This window comes from Anomaloglossus baeobatrachus, chromosome 3 (genome assembly GCF_048569485.1).
Source record: "Anomaloglossus baeobatrachus isolate aAnoBae1 chromosome 3, aAnoBae1.hap1, whole genome shotgun sequence".
In the NCBI taxonomy this organism is placed as follows: Eukaryota; Metazoa; Chordata; class Amphibia; order Anura; family Aromobatidae; genus Anomaloglossus; species Anomaloglossus baeobatrachus.
In genome coordinates, this window is record NC_134355.1 from 178026222 (window position 1) to 178039197 (window position 12976).

Sequence of the window (12976 nt, forward strand, 5' to 3'; positions counted from 1 at the left end):
GAAAGGAGACACCACCTTAGGGAGAAAGTCCGGAGTCGGACGGAGAACCACCTTGTCTTGATGAAAAACCAAAAAAGGTGACTCCGAAGAGAGCGCAGCCAAATCAGAGACTCTCCTGAGAGAAGTTATGGCCACTAGAAAGACGACTTTCTGTGAAAGACGAAACAAAGAAACCTCCCTAAGAGGCTCAAAGGGGGGTTTCTGTAAGGCCGTGAGGACCAGATTAAGGTCCCAGGGATCCAAAGGCCGCCGGTAAGGTGGAATGATGTGAGATGCGCCCTGCATGAAGGTGCGCACCTGAGCCAGTCGGGCGATACGCCGCTGGAACAACACTGACAGAGCCGAGACCTGTCCCTTAAGGGAATTGAGGGATAGTCCTAGCTGCAGACCGGACTGTAGAAAGGACAGAAGGGTCGGCAAGGAAAAAGGCCAAGGAGCATGGCCGGAAGAACGACACCAGGACAGGAAAATTCTCCAAGTCCTGTGATAAATTTTGGCCAAGGAAGACTTCCGAGCCTGAGTCATAGTGGAGATGACTTCGGGAGGAATGCCGAAAGCCGTCAGGATCCAGGACTCAAGAGCCACGCCGTCAATCTGAGAGCCGCAGAATTCTGGCGGAAAAACGGACCTTGTGAGAGAAGGTCTGGGCGGTCCGGGAGATGCCACGGCACCTCTACGGACAGATGGAGCAGGTCTGGGTACCAAGCTCGCCTGGGCCAGTCTGGAGCAATGAGTATGACCCGACGGCCCTCCATTCTGATCTTGCCCAGGACTCTGGGCAAGAGAGCTAGAGGGGGAAACACATAAGACAGACGGAACTGGGAGCAATCCTGAACCAGCGCGTCAGCTGCAAAGGCCTGAGGATCGTGGGAGCGAGCCAAGTAAACCGGGACCTTGTTGTTGTGCCGGGATGGCATTAGATCCACTTCCGGAGTGCCCCACTTGCGGCAGATCGACCGGAACACTGCCGGATGCAGAGCCCACTCGCCGCTGTCCACGGTTTGACGGCTGAGATAATCTGCCTCCCAGTTTTCTACGCCTGGGATGTGGACTGCGGATATGGTGAACATGGAGTCCTCCGTCCACTGAAGGATGCGTTGAACCTCCAACATTGCCAGGCGGCTGCGAGTCCCGCCCTGGTGATTGATGTAGGCAACCGCTGTCGTGTTGTCTGACTGGACTCGGATGTGCTTGCCCAACAGGTGGTGAAAGGCTACGAGAGCTAGAAGCACAGCTCTGATTTCCAGCACATTGATCGAGAGGGCTGATTCGGACGGAGTCCAAGTGCCCTGTGCTCTGTGGTGGAGAAATACTGCTCCCCAGCCGGATAGACTGGCATCCGTGGTGAGGATCACCCAGGACGGGGTCAGGAAGGAGCGTCCCTGAGACAGAGAGAGGGGCCGAAGCCACCACTGAAGAGAGCTCCTGGTCTGTGGCGACAGAGCCACCAACCTGTGCAAGGAAGAAGTCCGCTTGTCTCAACAGCGGAGAATGTCCAGCTGCAGAGGACGCAGATGGAACTGGGCAAAGGGAACCGCTTCCATTGACGCCACCATCTGACCCAGCACCTGCATGAGGTGCCTGATGGATTGACGGCGGGGCCTCAGCAGAGAGCGCACCGCCAGATGGAGGGACTGCTGTTTGACTAGGGGCAGCTTGACAAGTGCCGGCAGAGTCTCGAATTGCATCCCTAGGTACGTGAGTTTTTGGGTCGGGGTCAGAGTGGACTTGGGCAGATTGACAAGCCACCCGAATTGAACAAGAGTTGCGAGAGTGAGCGAGACACTCCGCTGACAGTCTGCACTGGATGAAGCCTTGACTAGAAGGTCGTCCAGGTAAGGAATCACTGCCAACCCCTGGAGGTGCAGAACCGCAACCACTGCTGCCATGACCTTGGTGAATACTCGAGGGGCCGTGGCTAACCCGAAGGGGAGAGCCACGAATTGGAAATGTTCCTCTCCGATTGCAAAACGTAGCCAACGCTGGTGTGAAACTGCAATTAGCACATGCAGATAGGCATCTCTGATGTCGATGGATGCCAGGAAATCTCCTTGGGTCATTGAGGCAATGACTGATCGCAGAGACTCCATGCGAAAATGCCGCACCTGAACATGCTTGTTGAGAAGCTTGAGATCCAGGATGGGCCGGAAGGAACCGTCCTTTTTGGGGACTAGGAAGAGATTTGAGTAGAAACCTCTGAACCGTTCCCTGGCGGGAACCGGTACAATTACTCCGTTGGCCTGCAAGGATGCTACGGCCTGAGAGAAGGCGGCGGCCTTGGAGCAGGGAGGAGTTGACAGAAAAAAACTGTTTGGCGGGCTGGAAGAGAAAGCTATCCTGTAGCCGTGGGAGAGGATATCCCGCACCCACTGATCGGAGACGTGTTGAAACCACACGTCGCCAAAGTGGGAGAGCCTGCCACCGACCAAGGACGTTGCTGGCTCGGCCAGATAGTCAAGAGGAGGCTGCCTTGGTGGCAGCAGCTCCTGCGGACTTTTGTGGACGCGGCTTCTTGCGTCAGGTGGGCTTCTGGTCCTTGGCTGAGTTAGTGGACGAGGCCGAGGGCTTAGAGGACGACCAGTTAGAGGAACGAAAGGAACGAAACCTCGACTGGTTCCTGCCCTGGACAGGTTTCCTGGATTTAGTCTGTGGCAAGGAAGTACTCTTCCCGCCAGTAGCCTCCTTAATAATTTCATCCAGTTGTTCACCGAACAGCCTGGACCCAGCAAATGAGAGCCCAGCAAGGTACTTCTTTGAAGAAGCATCTGCCTTCCACTCTCGAAGCCACAAGATCCTGCGGATAGCGAGGGAATTAGGGGAAGCCACCGCAGTGCGTTGAGAAGCCTCCAGCATGGCAGACATGGCGTAGGCTGAAAAGGCTGAAGCCTGGGAAGTTAAGGCAACCAATTCAGGCATAGAGTCCCTAGTGAGGGAATGCATCTCCTCTAGGGAAGCAGAGATGGCTTTGAGAGCCCACACTGCTGCAAAGGATGGGGAGAACGAGGCCCCTGCCGCCTCATAGACAGACTTGGCCAGGAGGTCAACCTGGCGGTCAGTGGGATCCTTAAGTGAGGTGCCATCAGCCACAGATACAACTGTCCGGGCTGAGAGTCTAGACACCGGAGGGTCTACCTTTGGTGAGTGAGCCCACTCCTTGACCACCTCTGGTGGAAAAGGAAAACGGTCATCAGAACCACGCTTTGGGAAGAGTTTGTCAGGACAGGCTCTGGGCTTGGACACAGTGGCCTGAAAACTGGAGTGGTTAAAGAACACACTCCTTGTTCTCTTAGGCGAGGTAAACTGGTGCTTTTCTGCCAGAGAGGGTTGCTCCTCTGATACTGGCGGATTGAGGTCCAGTACAGAATTAATGGACGCAATCAAATCACTAACATCTGCATCACCCTCGGTCAGATCAATGGGGCACATGGAGGTAGCGTCCGAGCCCCCAGTAAAGACATCCTCCTCGTCCTGCGAGTCAGCTCGTGAATCGGAGCCGCGGGACGAGGAAGGAGAGGGGACCCTGCGTCTCCTTTTAGGAGGACGGGGTCTGGGAGCAGATGAAGAATCCTCTCTGAGCTCTGCAGAGCGAGCCGAAGCAGCAGAGGCGCCCTGAGAAGGGGGCTGATGCATGCTCAGAAGAGTCCGGGACCACTCTCCCATGGAGTCGGCAAAGGACTGGGAGATAGACTTAGAAAACAATTCTACCCAAGCCGGGGGTTCAGCCACCGGGGCCGGAGCAGCCGGAGGGACCACTGGGGAGACTCCAGGCTGAGGCACCACCATGTTAGAGCAGGCATCACAATGTGGATATGTGCTCGGTTCAGGCAGTACAAGCTTACATGCAGTGCATATTGAGTACAGCCTTGCAGCCTTGCTCCTAGTGTGAGACATGCTGCTGAGGTGGGGGCTCTGCAGTAAAGAACACACTCCTTCAGAATGACCCCCAGAGAGTGTATAAGAAGGTCCACAACCAGAGGTTGTGGCTTACCAGACCGTTTGTGTGCCCTCCGGATCCCACAGCTAGGACCCCCAGACAGGTTATGCAGAGATGCAGCAGCCAGCGCCGATCAGTGTGAGAACGCTGATAAAATGGCGCCGGAGCGAGGAGAGGGGGCGGGGCCTAGTCCAAGAGCGGGAACCGGAGGGCCAAGGAGATATACAGGGGAGGGAAACATCTCTTCAGAGAGGAGTGTCCTCCCCTGTGCCGAACGGCCGGTGGGCGGCGCCGCACTGTCCCTCTGCATGACTGACATGCAGGGGCAGTGAAAACGAAACTAGGCCTCAGCCGAAGCCTAAATTTTACAATGCGGCCGGCGCGCAGGCACCCTCGGCGCGGTTCTCAGGTGAAACCCAGAGAACCGGCCGGAAATGTCACAAAAGTAAACTGACACACTCTCCCCAACAATAAAGATGCAAGGGACCCCCTGACAATAACGTCTCAAATACTTAGCTTGTGAGACGCAGGGCCAGGTCCCTGAGGGATGAGTGCTCCGTCCGGCAGGGTCCTGAAAGGGCTGCGGATGGAGACCGGTCTCCTGCAAAGCAGTGAGAACCGTGCTGGCTCCCACTTCAAGCCAGAGCCCGAGGGATGGTGAAGGAGCGCGGCATGTAAGGCTCCAGCCTTGAAATCAACCTTAACAACACCGCCGACACAGTGGGGTGAGAAGAGACATGCCGGGGGTCCAGCTTGGACCCGCTTTTCTTCAAACTCTTTAAAATCAAAAATCAGATGAGAATGCATGTGTGGATGTGTGCCTCCTGAACACAAAGCATTGAACTGGCTATATTTGGTTATCCAGGGGGTGTATATGCTCGGAGGGAGGAGCTACACTTTTTAGTGTAGTACTTTGTGTGTCCTCCGGAGGCAGAAGCTATACACCCCATGGTCTGGGTCTCCCATAGGAATGATGAAGAAATGGAATTTTCTTAAGAAAATTCCGCACCCTCTGAAAGATTACTGCACCTGCAGTGAAAAAAAAAAAAAAAAAAAAAAAAAAAAAAAACACGCAGCAAAACGCACCCAAAAAACGCATGCGGTTTTACCGTGGTTTTCCGTGTATTTTCCGCAGGGTGTTCACTTATCTATGGTACCTGCAGAAAAGAAGTGACAAAACCTGTAAGGGGGGGGGGGGGGGGAAATCGAAGTGCGGACAGCATTTTTTTTTACCATAGGTTTTGCTGGGGAATGACTGCAGAAAGGTTGTGAACATTTTATGCAGCAATTCATGCAGCAAAACTGCGGCAAAAAAACGCAGCGTGTGCACAGGGCCTTAGCACCACAAGTATCATGCAATTTTTTGATAAAACTTTTCTATACCTGTAATAGAGATATGAATACAGTTCATCTATGAACCTGTAAAAGCATATCTACCGGCATTATAAGTGTTATTGACTTTAACTACACAACTGAAGAGGTGCCGGAATACTTACAAAACCTCATAGTCCTTTATACAAAGGCCATTTTCATCACAATACTAACATAAAAACCTCTGAAAATATCTCTTATATGATAGATGGAAACATAAGGTAGAAAAATAAAAAAAAAATATTCCAAGGAAGCAATGGGGAACAAAATTCAGGTTGCAAATGAGCAGCTTCATATAAAAATAATAACCCGATGCTGCAGCGATTGGGGTTTGGACTTTTATACGTCTTTCTTTATTCTGAAATGAAGCATTTCCTCTAACCATACTACACAGTACTCGCACAACTGTAGGTCATTGATTGCAAACAAGATTTGTTATTTTGCACACCCAGTTTTCCTAACAAACTGATTCAAGACCATATTGCAAAAGTGTGTACACCCCAATAAAAGTCTTAGGAGCAAAACCCAAAGTTTTGACAACAAAATTCTAAACAACAATAAATCAGCAACAGATAAACCTAAATTATTAAATAGACAGCTGACAAAAAGGGGCACTACTTAAAGAAAACCCCTTCCCAATTCATGCAGTCAGCAATGGCACCACGTGGAAGAGAAACGTCACAAGACATAAGAAAAAATTATTTACATAAAAAATGTGAAGGCATCACTCTCCATCCAATCTCTTAAGAAACAAAAAAAAAAAAAAATCACCCTCCTTAACCCTAGAACGCGCAACCAAAGAAATCTACCATAGAAAACAAGGCGAGGCCCCAGGTATGCGTTCTAGGGTTAAGATTGGAAAAAGAGGTTGCAATATGTCACCTACTTGTTGATCCATACCTAGAAGACTTGGTGTTGTCCTTATTTATGGAGGTCATACAAAATACTAGATGTAGTAGTTTTTAAAACGTGGGATGTATTCATTTTTGCATCAACTAATGTAAGTGTAAACTGAAGATTCTGTAATGAAAGTTACATTATTACATTTTTCGGAGCTGGAGTGGTGCTATTAATCTTTGGTCCCTGCCCCGGTCTAATACCTACCCGACAGTCTTCACCTTTTAATCGACACCGCTCATGTCCTGCAGTGCCATCTCGTGACCGCAACTTCTGACTGGTCAGAAATCAAACGTTACATCGCAGGCTCTCAATGCAAGGCTATAAGAGCCAAAACGAGGCCAGAATGAGGCGCTCATAGACATGCATTGATTTCTGACCTCCAGCGCGCACCATGAAACACTGGATTTGCTGGTAGGTTACAAACTGCCAAAGACCAAAGAGATCGTTGGTGATAGAAGGTGAAAGTGGCGGCAGGTCAGTATAAAAGTAGGGTCAGGGAACCTATATTAGAGTCACTGAAGTGGTAAACAAAAACAAAAAAAAACCCACTCTGGAGTAGTGCTTAAAGTCTACATGCGCACGCTGCATCTTTTTGTGTTCACAAACTGCAGCCAAAAATGCACCTTGTCAGAGACAGCCTGGAAATGTCACAAAAAACGCATGTAATTTTAGGTGCGTTTTTGGTGCGTTTTTCACAACATGCGTTTTTGCTGCTCTTTTGTGACAAATGTTGACAAAAACGCAGGAAGAATGAACATGCTGCATTTTTTTTGTCGCAAACTTTTGACAAATAAAACGCTGACAAATAAACTGCAATGTGCGCATAGAAAATCTGACTTCTCATAGACTTTGCTGGGAAGTCAAATGTAAGAAAGTTCTGACAACAAAACTGCAGCCAAAACCACAGCAAAAAACGCAGCGTGCGCATGTAGCCTTAACCTTGCTTTCATGTTATACATAGACACTGCTGATCACATGAACAGGAAAAACACCGTATATTACGTTAACAGTGTTATAAGAGGTAAATCATCGTTAAACTCCCTTGGAGTAGAATCTCATCCACACGCCAAGATGAAGATCCATAACCTATCTATATATGCTGGGGAATTTTCCCGCTGATTTCAGTCATTGTAATGCAGACGGGTGATACCTGCAGTAAATATCTACATAGCTTGAATATTCACAAAGCAAATCTGAATTTCCTCCCCCTCGCGGTGGAGACTGGCAGGATGCATGTCCGGGGGGGACGCATATATGTACAAGTGCATCTCAAATTAGATCATCAAAAAGTTAAAATTCAGTAATTCAATACAAAAATGGAAACGCATATATTATAGTCATTACACAGAGTTATCTATTTCAAGTGTTTATTTCTGTTAAGGATTATGGCTTACAGCCAATGAGAACCCAAAAGTCATTATCTCAGAAAATTCAGAAATACCACAAAGCACCTGCAAAGGTTTCCTAAGCAGTTAAAATGAGAGAACACAAGGAGTGGAAGCTGCTGGAGTCAGTGCTTCAAGAGCCATCACACACAGATGTATCCAGGACATGGGCTACAACTGTCACATTCCTTGTGTCAAGCCACTCATGATCAATAGACAACGCCAGAAGCGTCTTACCTGGGCCAAGGAGAAAGAACTGGACTTTTGCTCAATGGTCCAAGGTGTTTTCAGATTAAATTAAATTTTGCATTTCCTTTGGAAATCGCGGTCCCAGAGTCTGAAGGAAGAGTAGAGGCCACAAAACAAGCTGCTTGAGGTCTAGTGTGAAGTCTCCACAATCAGTGATGGTTTGGGGAGCCAGGTCATCTGCTGGTGTAGGTCCACTGTGTTTTATCAAGACCAAAGTCAGCGCAGCCGTCTACCAGGAAATTTTAGAGTACTTCATGCTTCCCTCTGCCAAAAAGCTTTTTGGAGATGGGAATTTCATTTTCCAGCATGACTTGGCACCTGTCCACACTGCCAAAAGTGCCAATACCTGGATTAATAACCATATCACTGTTCCTGATTGACCAGCAAACTCGCCTGACCTAAACCCCATAGAGACTCTACGGGGTATTGTCAAGAGGAAGATGAGAGACCCCAGACCCAACAATGCAGACTAGCTGAAGGCTGCTATCAAAGCAACCTGGGCTTCCATAACACCTCAGAAGTGCCACAGGCTGATCACCTCCATGCCACGCCGCATTGATTTAGTATTTATGCAAAAGGAGCCCCGACCAAGTATTGAGTGCATTTACTGTATAGACTTTTCAGTAGGCACCAACATTTATGAGTTTAAAATCATTTAGGTTGGTCTTATATAATTTTCTGAGATAATGACTTTTGGGTTTTCATTGGCTGTAAGCCATAATCATCAACATTAACAGATATAAACACTTGAAATAGATCACTCTGTAATGACTCTATATAATATATGCGTTTCCCTTTTTGCATTGAATTACTGAAATAAATTAACTTTTGATGATATTCTAATTTATTGAGATGCACCTGTATGACACCCAAGTATAAACGTACGTTGGGCACTCATTCACATTATATGAACATACCAGCACATTATGCCATGAAAGAAAACATTGAGGTTTACAGGCTGAGATTTTTTTTTATAGATAACAGTGTAGCCTGTGGCTCATGGTTAATGTTTGTGCCTTCCATGTGAATGCACGGGCACACTATAAAATAAGGCTGGGAGTTAAATTTATAGACCTCACTGAGCAGTCAGAAGGATCGGGGGAGGGGAGAGGACACAACATTGTCCTGTATAAGAACTGAATGCAGAACTTTGTCGCTGAGAAGACAGCACAGCACATGGAGATCACTGCTAATCAGATCAGTGTACACACACATCTGAGGTGTGCAATGCAAATATGGCATACGCCAGCTGTGGCACATGTGCCCACTCACCATACATCCTAGCACACAATGTTAGGAGAGAGGTCTACCTCACCAAAAAGCGATTATGGCAACAGAAAGTAAGCGGCATGCGCTGTAGTAAAGAGGTCAGAACTGCTACACGAGCCAGAGTAAAGAAAATCTGTCATCAGGAATGCAAAAAAAACCTCATTCACACATCTGTATTTAGACAAGTGAGAAAACCGGTTCCGGTGTCCGTGTTGGCTCAGCGTGTCATTCGTGTGTTCGTTTTTACCACCAGTCATCAGTGTTTTTCACAGATGGATAAAGAATAAAATGACAAAGCTTCTCTGATCCTTTTCAATGATAAATACGCACAGAACACGGATGCCATCCATGTACTGTACATGTTCTTCAAGGACCCAGAGACTTATACTGACCCTTGTCATCCGTGCTGCTAGGAAAGAATGGATATGTGAAAAGCCCCACAGATTATAATGGGTATATGTGGTGTCTGCGAAAAAAAAAACGGATGCCACTCGTATGTGCCACATGGACATCTGAATGAGGCCCAAAGCTGATTCTCTAGGGCGCCTGTCGGCCCAAAACTGAAAGATATTGTACTTAGACCTTCATATAGGGGACTGAGCCTTTTTATAAAGCATACTGGTATTATAGGATTTTATTAAATGTTTTATTACATAAGTAGAAGAGGGGGCTTTGATGCCCCTTTTCACCCTCAAGTACAACACTGCGGCCCTTCAATCATGGCGATTGGCAGCAATCATTGTGGAACGCTGTCCAATTTTATGCCCCCGCCATGCACATGACACTGGAGCTGGGAGCCTACATACACAGTGTCAAGTGTGCTGGGGCCAAGTTCTCATCCATCTCCTGACGATAGTCGCATGCTACTCACAGGAGATGTAAACAGCTGCGGCTGCTATATGGGAGAGGAAGATGAGAGCGTGTGTACATGGACACATCATTTTCATCTCCTTGTCCTCGGTCAATGCGGTTTGGTGATCTTGTGTGTGGTGAACGGGAACTCTGCCACTGGACACACTGGCACTGTATGCAGGAGCTTGGCTGCTCCAGTATTTCCATTGCTGGGGCATTACATCAGACCATGCGCCAAAGCAATCACTGCCAACCGCCATGAGGGAAAGAGTAGAGGAGCACTGCGCCACATCAAGGGTGCACCAAAGCGCCATCATTTATATCAAATTCTAAAACAAAATTCTATAAAAACACATTTTTCTAAAATTACAATTTTAGTATGATTTTTATAGGAGCAGAGTCCTCTACATCAAGGTTTAAATAGTTCAAACTCCTCTTTGGGGGTGACAGACTACTTATATATGGCTGGTAAAATAATTATCAAACGTGACAACTGGCAAGAACAAAAAAAAAAACAAAAAAAAAAAAAAAAAAACAAAACCATGACAGATTTTTTTGTACAAATGGCACAGTACCAGTATTAGCAAAGCATTCATGCAATACCAAAGCTGCACATGGAAGGAAGCGATCAGTATAAAGAGCGCAGCTTTATGTAGTACACCACTAGCGTGGATTCCCTAAGCATTCAAGGTATAAGGAAACCATGCCACATATTGCATCAGTTTAGCATTTACACTACTTACCATCATGGTAATGGCCCTTAAGAAAAACTTCATGTACTTATTGATTTCTATAGTGGTAAAGCGTTTGATACACATGAATAGTATAGGGTGGTGTCTGGTTTTATTTCACCAAAACTTGCAAGGCTTCCTGGACTTTACCGACTACCTATTCTTAAAATAAATCATCGGTATCAGTGGGGTTCAAGTCTTTAATAATGAGCTGATTGAGTGGATTGTGGCACCGGTAAGGTGACATAGCTCGGGTATGATGTAGTGGCAATGATGGTGCTGCAAGGTCTGCGCTAATCACCTGTACAGGAGAAAGTCTGCCGCACCAGTCAATGACACTACGACATGCACAGCGCTGCGCCCCTGCAATCACATGATTGCCAAATTGGACAGTGCCATTAAAAAGTGATCAGTAGAGGAATGAGGTCTCTTCTGATTCTTTTTAGAGTGACAGTGTCACTCATCTGTGGGCTGCGCATAGTAATGTGCAAGCATTTCAACCTACATATTTGTTAATATGTGCAAATCCTTTCTAAAATGTAGGTTACGGTTTTTAGTTATGTAATTTATCCTGTAAGATTATGATGGTCATTGTGTCCTAACTGCTAAAACCTTTACAAATGTGATCGCAGTCCATATTGTGGTATAGAAAGCTACTTTATAGAATATATTAGTGCACAGGAATACACTAAGGATCCCAAAAAAATATACATACCCAGTAACTGTAGGCGATCCTTTGCCATTATTAAATTTGTATTCATTTTTGCTTGTAGACGTCGTGCTCGGTCATACTGCTCCCCTACAAAGACAACAGAACGTCTTAGGGATTATACAAGGTAAAAGTATACAGGTAATGGTGCCGAAGGTTACAGTATAGTGGATTCATATTTAATGCATTGTGTAACATGGCCAAGAACTTAAATTTCAATCTAATAACAGGAACTAAATCTTAATAATGACAAAAATAAATTTAAAAAAAAAAAAAAAAAATTAAAAAGCCCAATCTCTGGGGTCTAGCCAATTAAACATCAAATGATACCAAAAAGAATTTAGGTACAAAAAAAAAATATTTTTGAATAAAAAGAAGGGAATGTCTAACAGGTAATGAAATAACATTTAGATGCTTTTTAAGATCGGCTTTGTTAGGACATAACATCGGTGACTGCAGCTAACGGCCTGCTCATGTCATTTTATATTTAGGTTTATTTTAGGACAGCTACCCATGCCATAGCCAAATTATTTCACACCCCAACATCCAGGTAAGGCTGGAATGGCAACATCCCATTTACATGACCACTGCTGACAATCACTGGACTCTGCAGTCTTGTGCCACCTACACCTCAACACAACCGTTGTGTCCAGAGGCAGTGCTGGAGCCATGGGCAAGTAATGGCAATTTACCAATAGCCTATGGAGGGCAGATGTTACAGTCACAGACCTCCCTTAAGTGTGTACATCAGGAAGCCATGTCTCGCTCTACACATGCGATGTCATCACTGTAGCTTCCCCCAAGATGAAATAAGGAGCAGATAAACCAGGAATCAAGGTGTCAATCTACAACTTAAGCTATGTTCACACAACGTGTTCACATACATTCGGTGGCTCCATAGGAGCTTATGATCAATCCCCTGCAAAACGGGATTCTGACGTATTCACTGACGGACAATAAGAATAATTATGCAGACAGTAACGGTGTGATGTTATGCATGATTTTCAGCCATACTTACAAACTGGAGGAGGGCAGCAAGACGTAGTTAACAGTGATGAGCGAGCATGCGCGCCACTGTTGGATACTCAATCAAGCTGCCTGGGTAGTTGTGGCACTTGATCAACTATCGCGGGTGCTTGGATGTGTTGTTCGTGAAACAATTACCACAAGCACAGGCTTGCTTCACTGCATGATGTGTGCAGGACCCCCAGTGAAAGCCAGTCACAGTCTCTGAATGGCTCTCACTGGGGTTGAAACTTTTTTTAAAAAAAAAACCAAGCCATATACAGAACTGGTTCATGTGACCAGAGAGACAAACAGCCCAATCATTGACTAACATTATATAGGACAGAACGGTGGCTCAGTGGTTAGCACTCCAGTCTTGCAGCACTGGAGTCCTGGGTTCAAATCCTACCAAGGACAACATCAATATCGGAGTTGGTATGGTCTTCACATGTTTGTATTTGTTTCCTCTGGGTACTCTGGTTTCCTGCAAAGACATACTGAAGGGGAATTTAAACTGAGCCCCAGTGGAATTAATAGCACTATAGAAGTGAGCACAATAAATAAATATCAT

General features: G+C 46.5%; 1 protein-coding gene across 2 annotated transcripts in view; it reads right to left on the reverse strand.

The window, feature by feature from the left end:
• Positions 1–12976, reverse strand: part of SPAST (spastin) — a 109865-nt gene that overhangs the window by 79412 nt on the left and 17477 nt on the right. For both annotated transcript variants that reach the window (XM_075339596.1, XM_075339595.1), the window contains exon 3: positions 11407–11490. In XM_075339596.1, coding sequence (XP_075195711.1) covers positions 11407–11490 — 84 coding nt within the window. The remainder of the gene's footprint in view (positions 1–11406; positions 11491–12976) is intronic.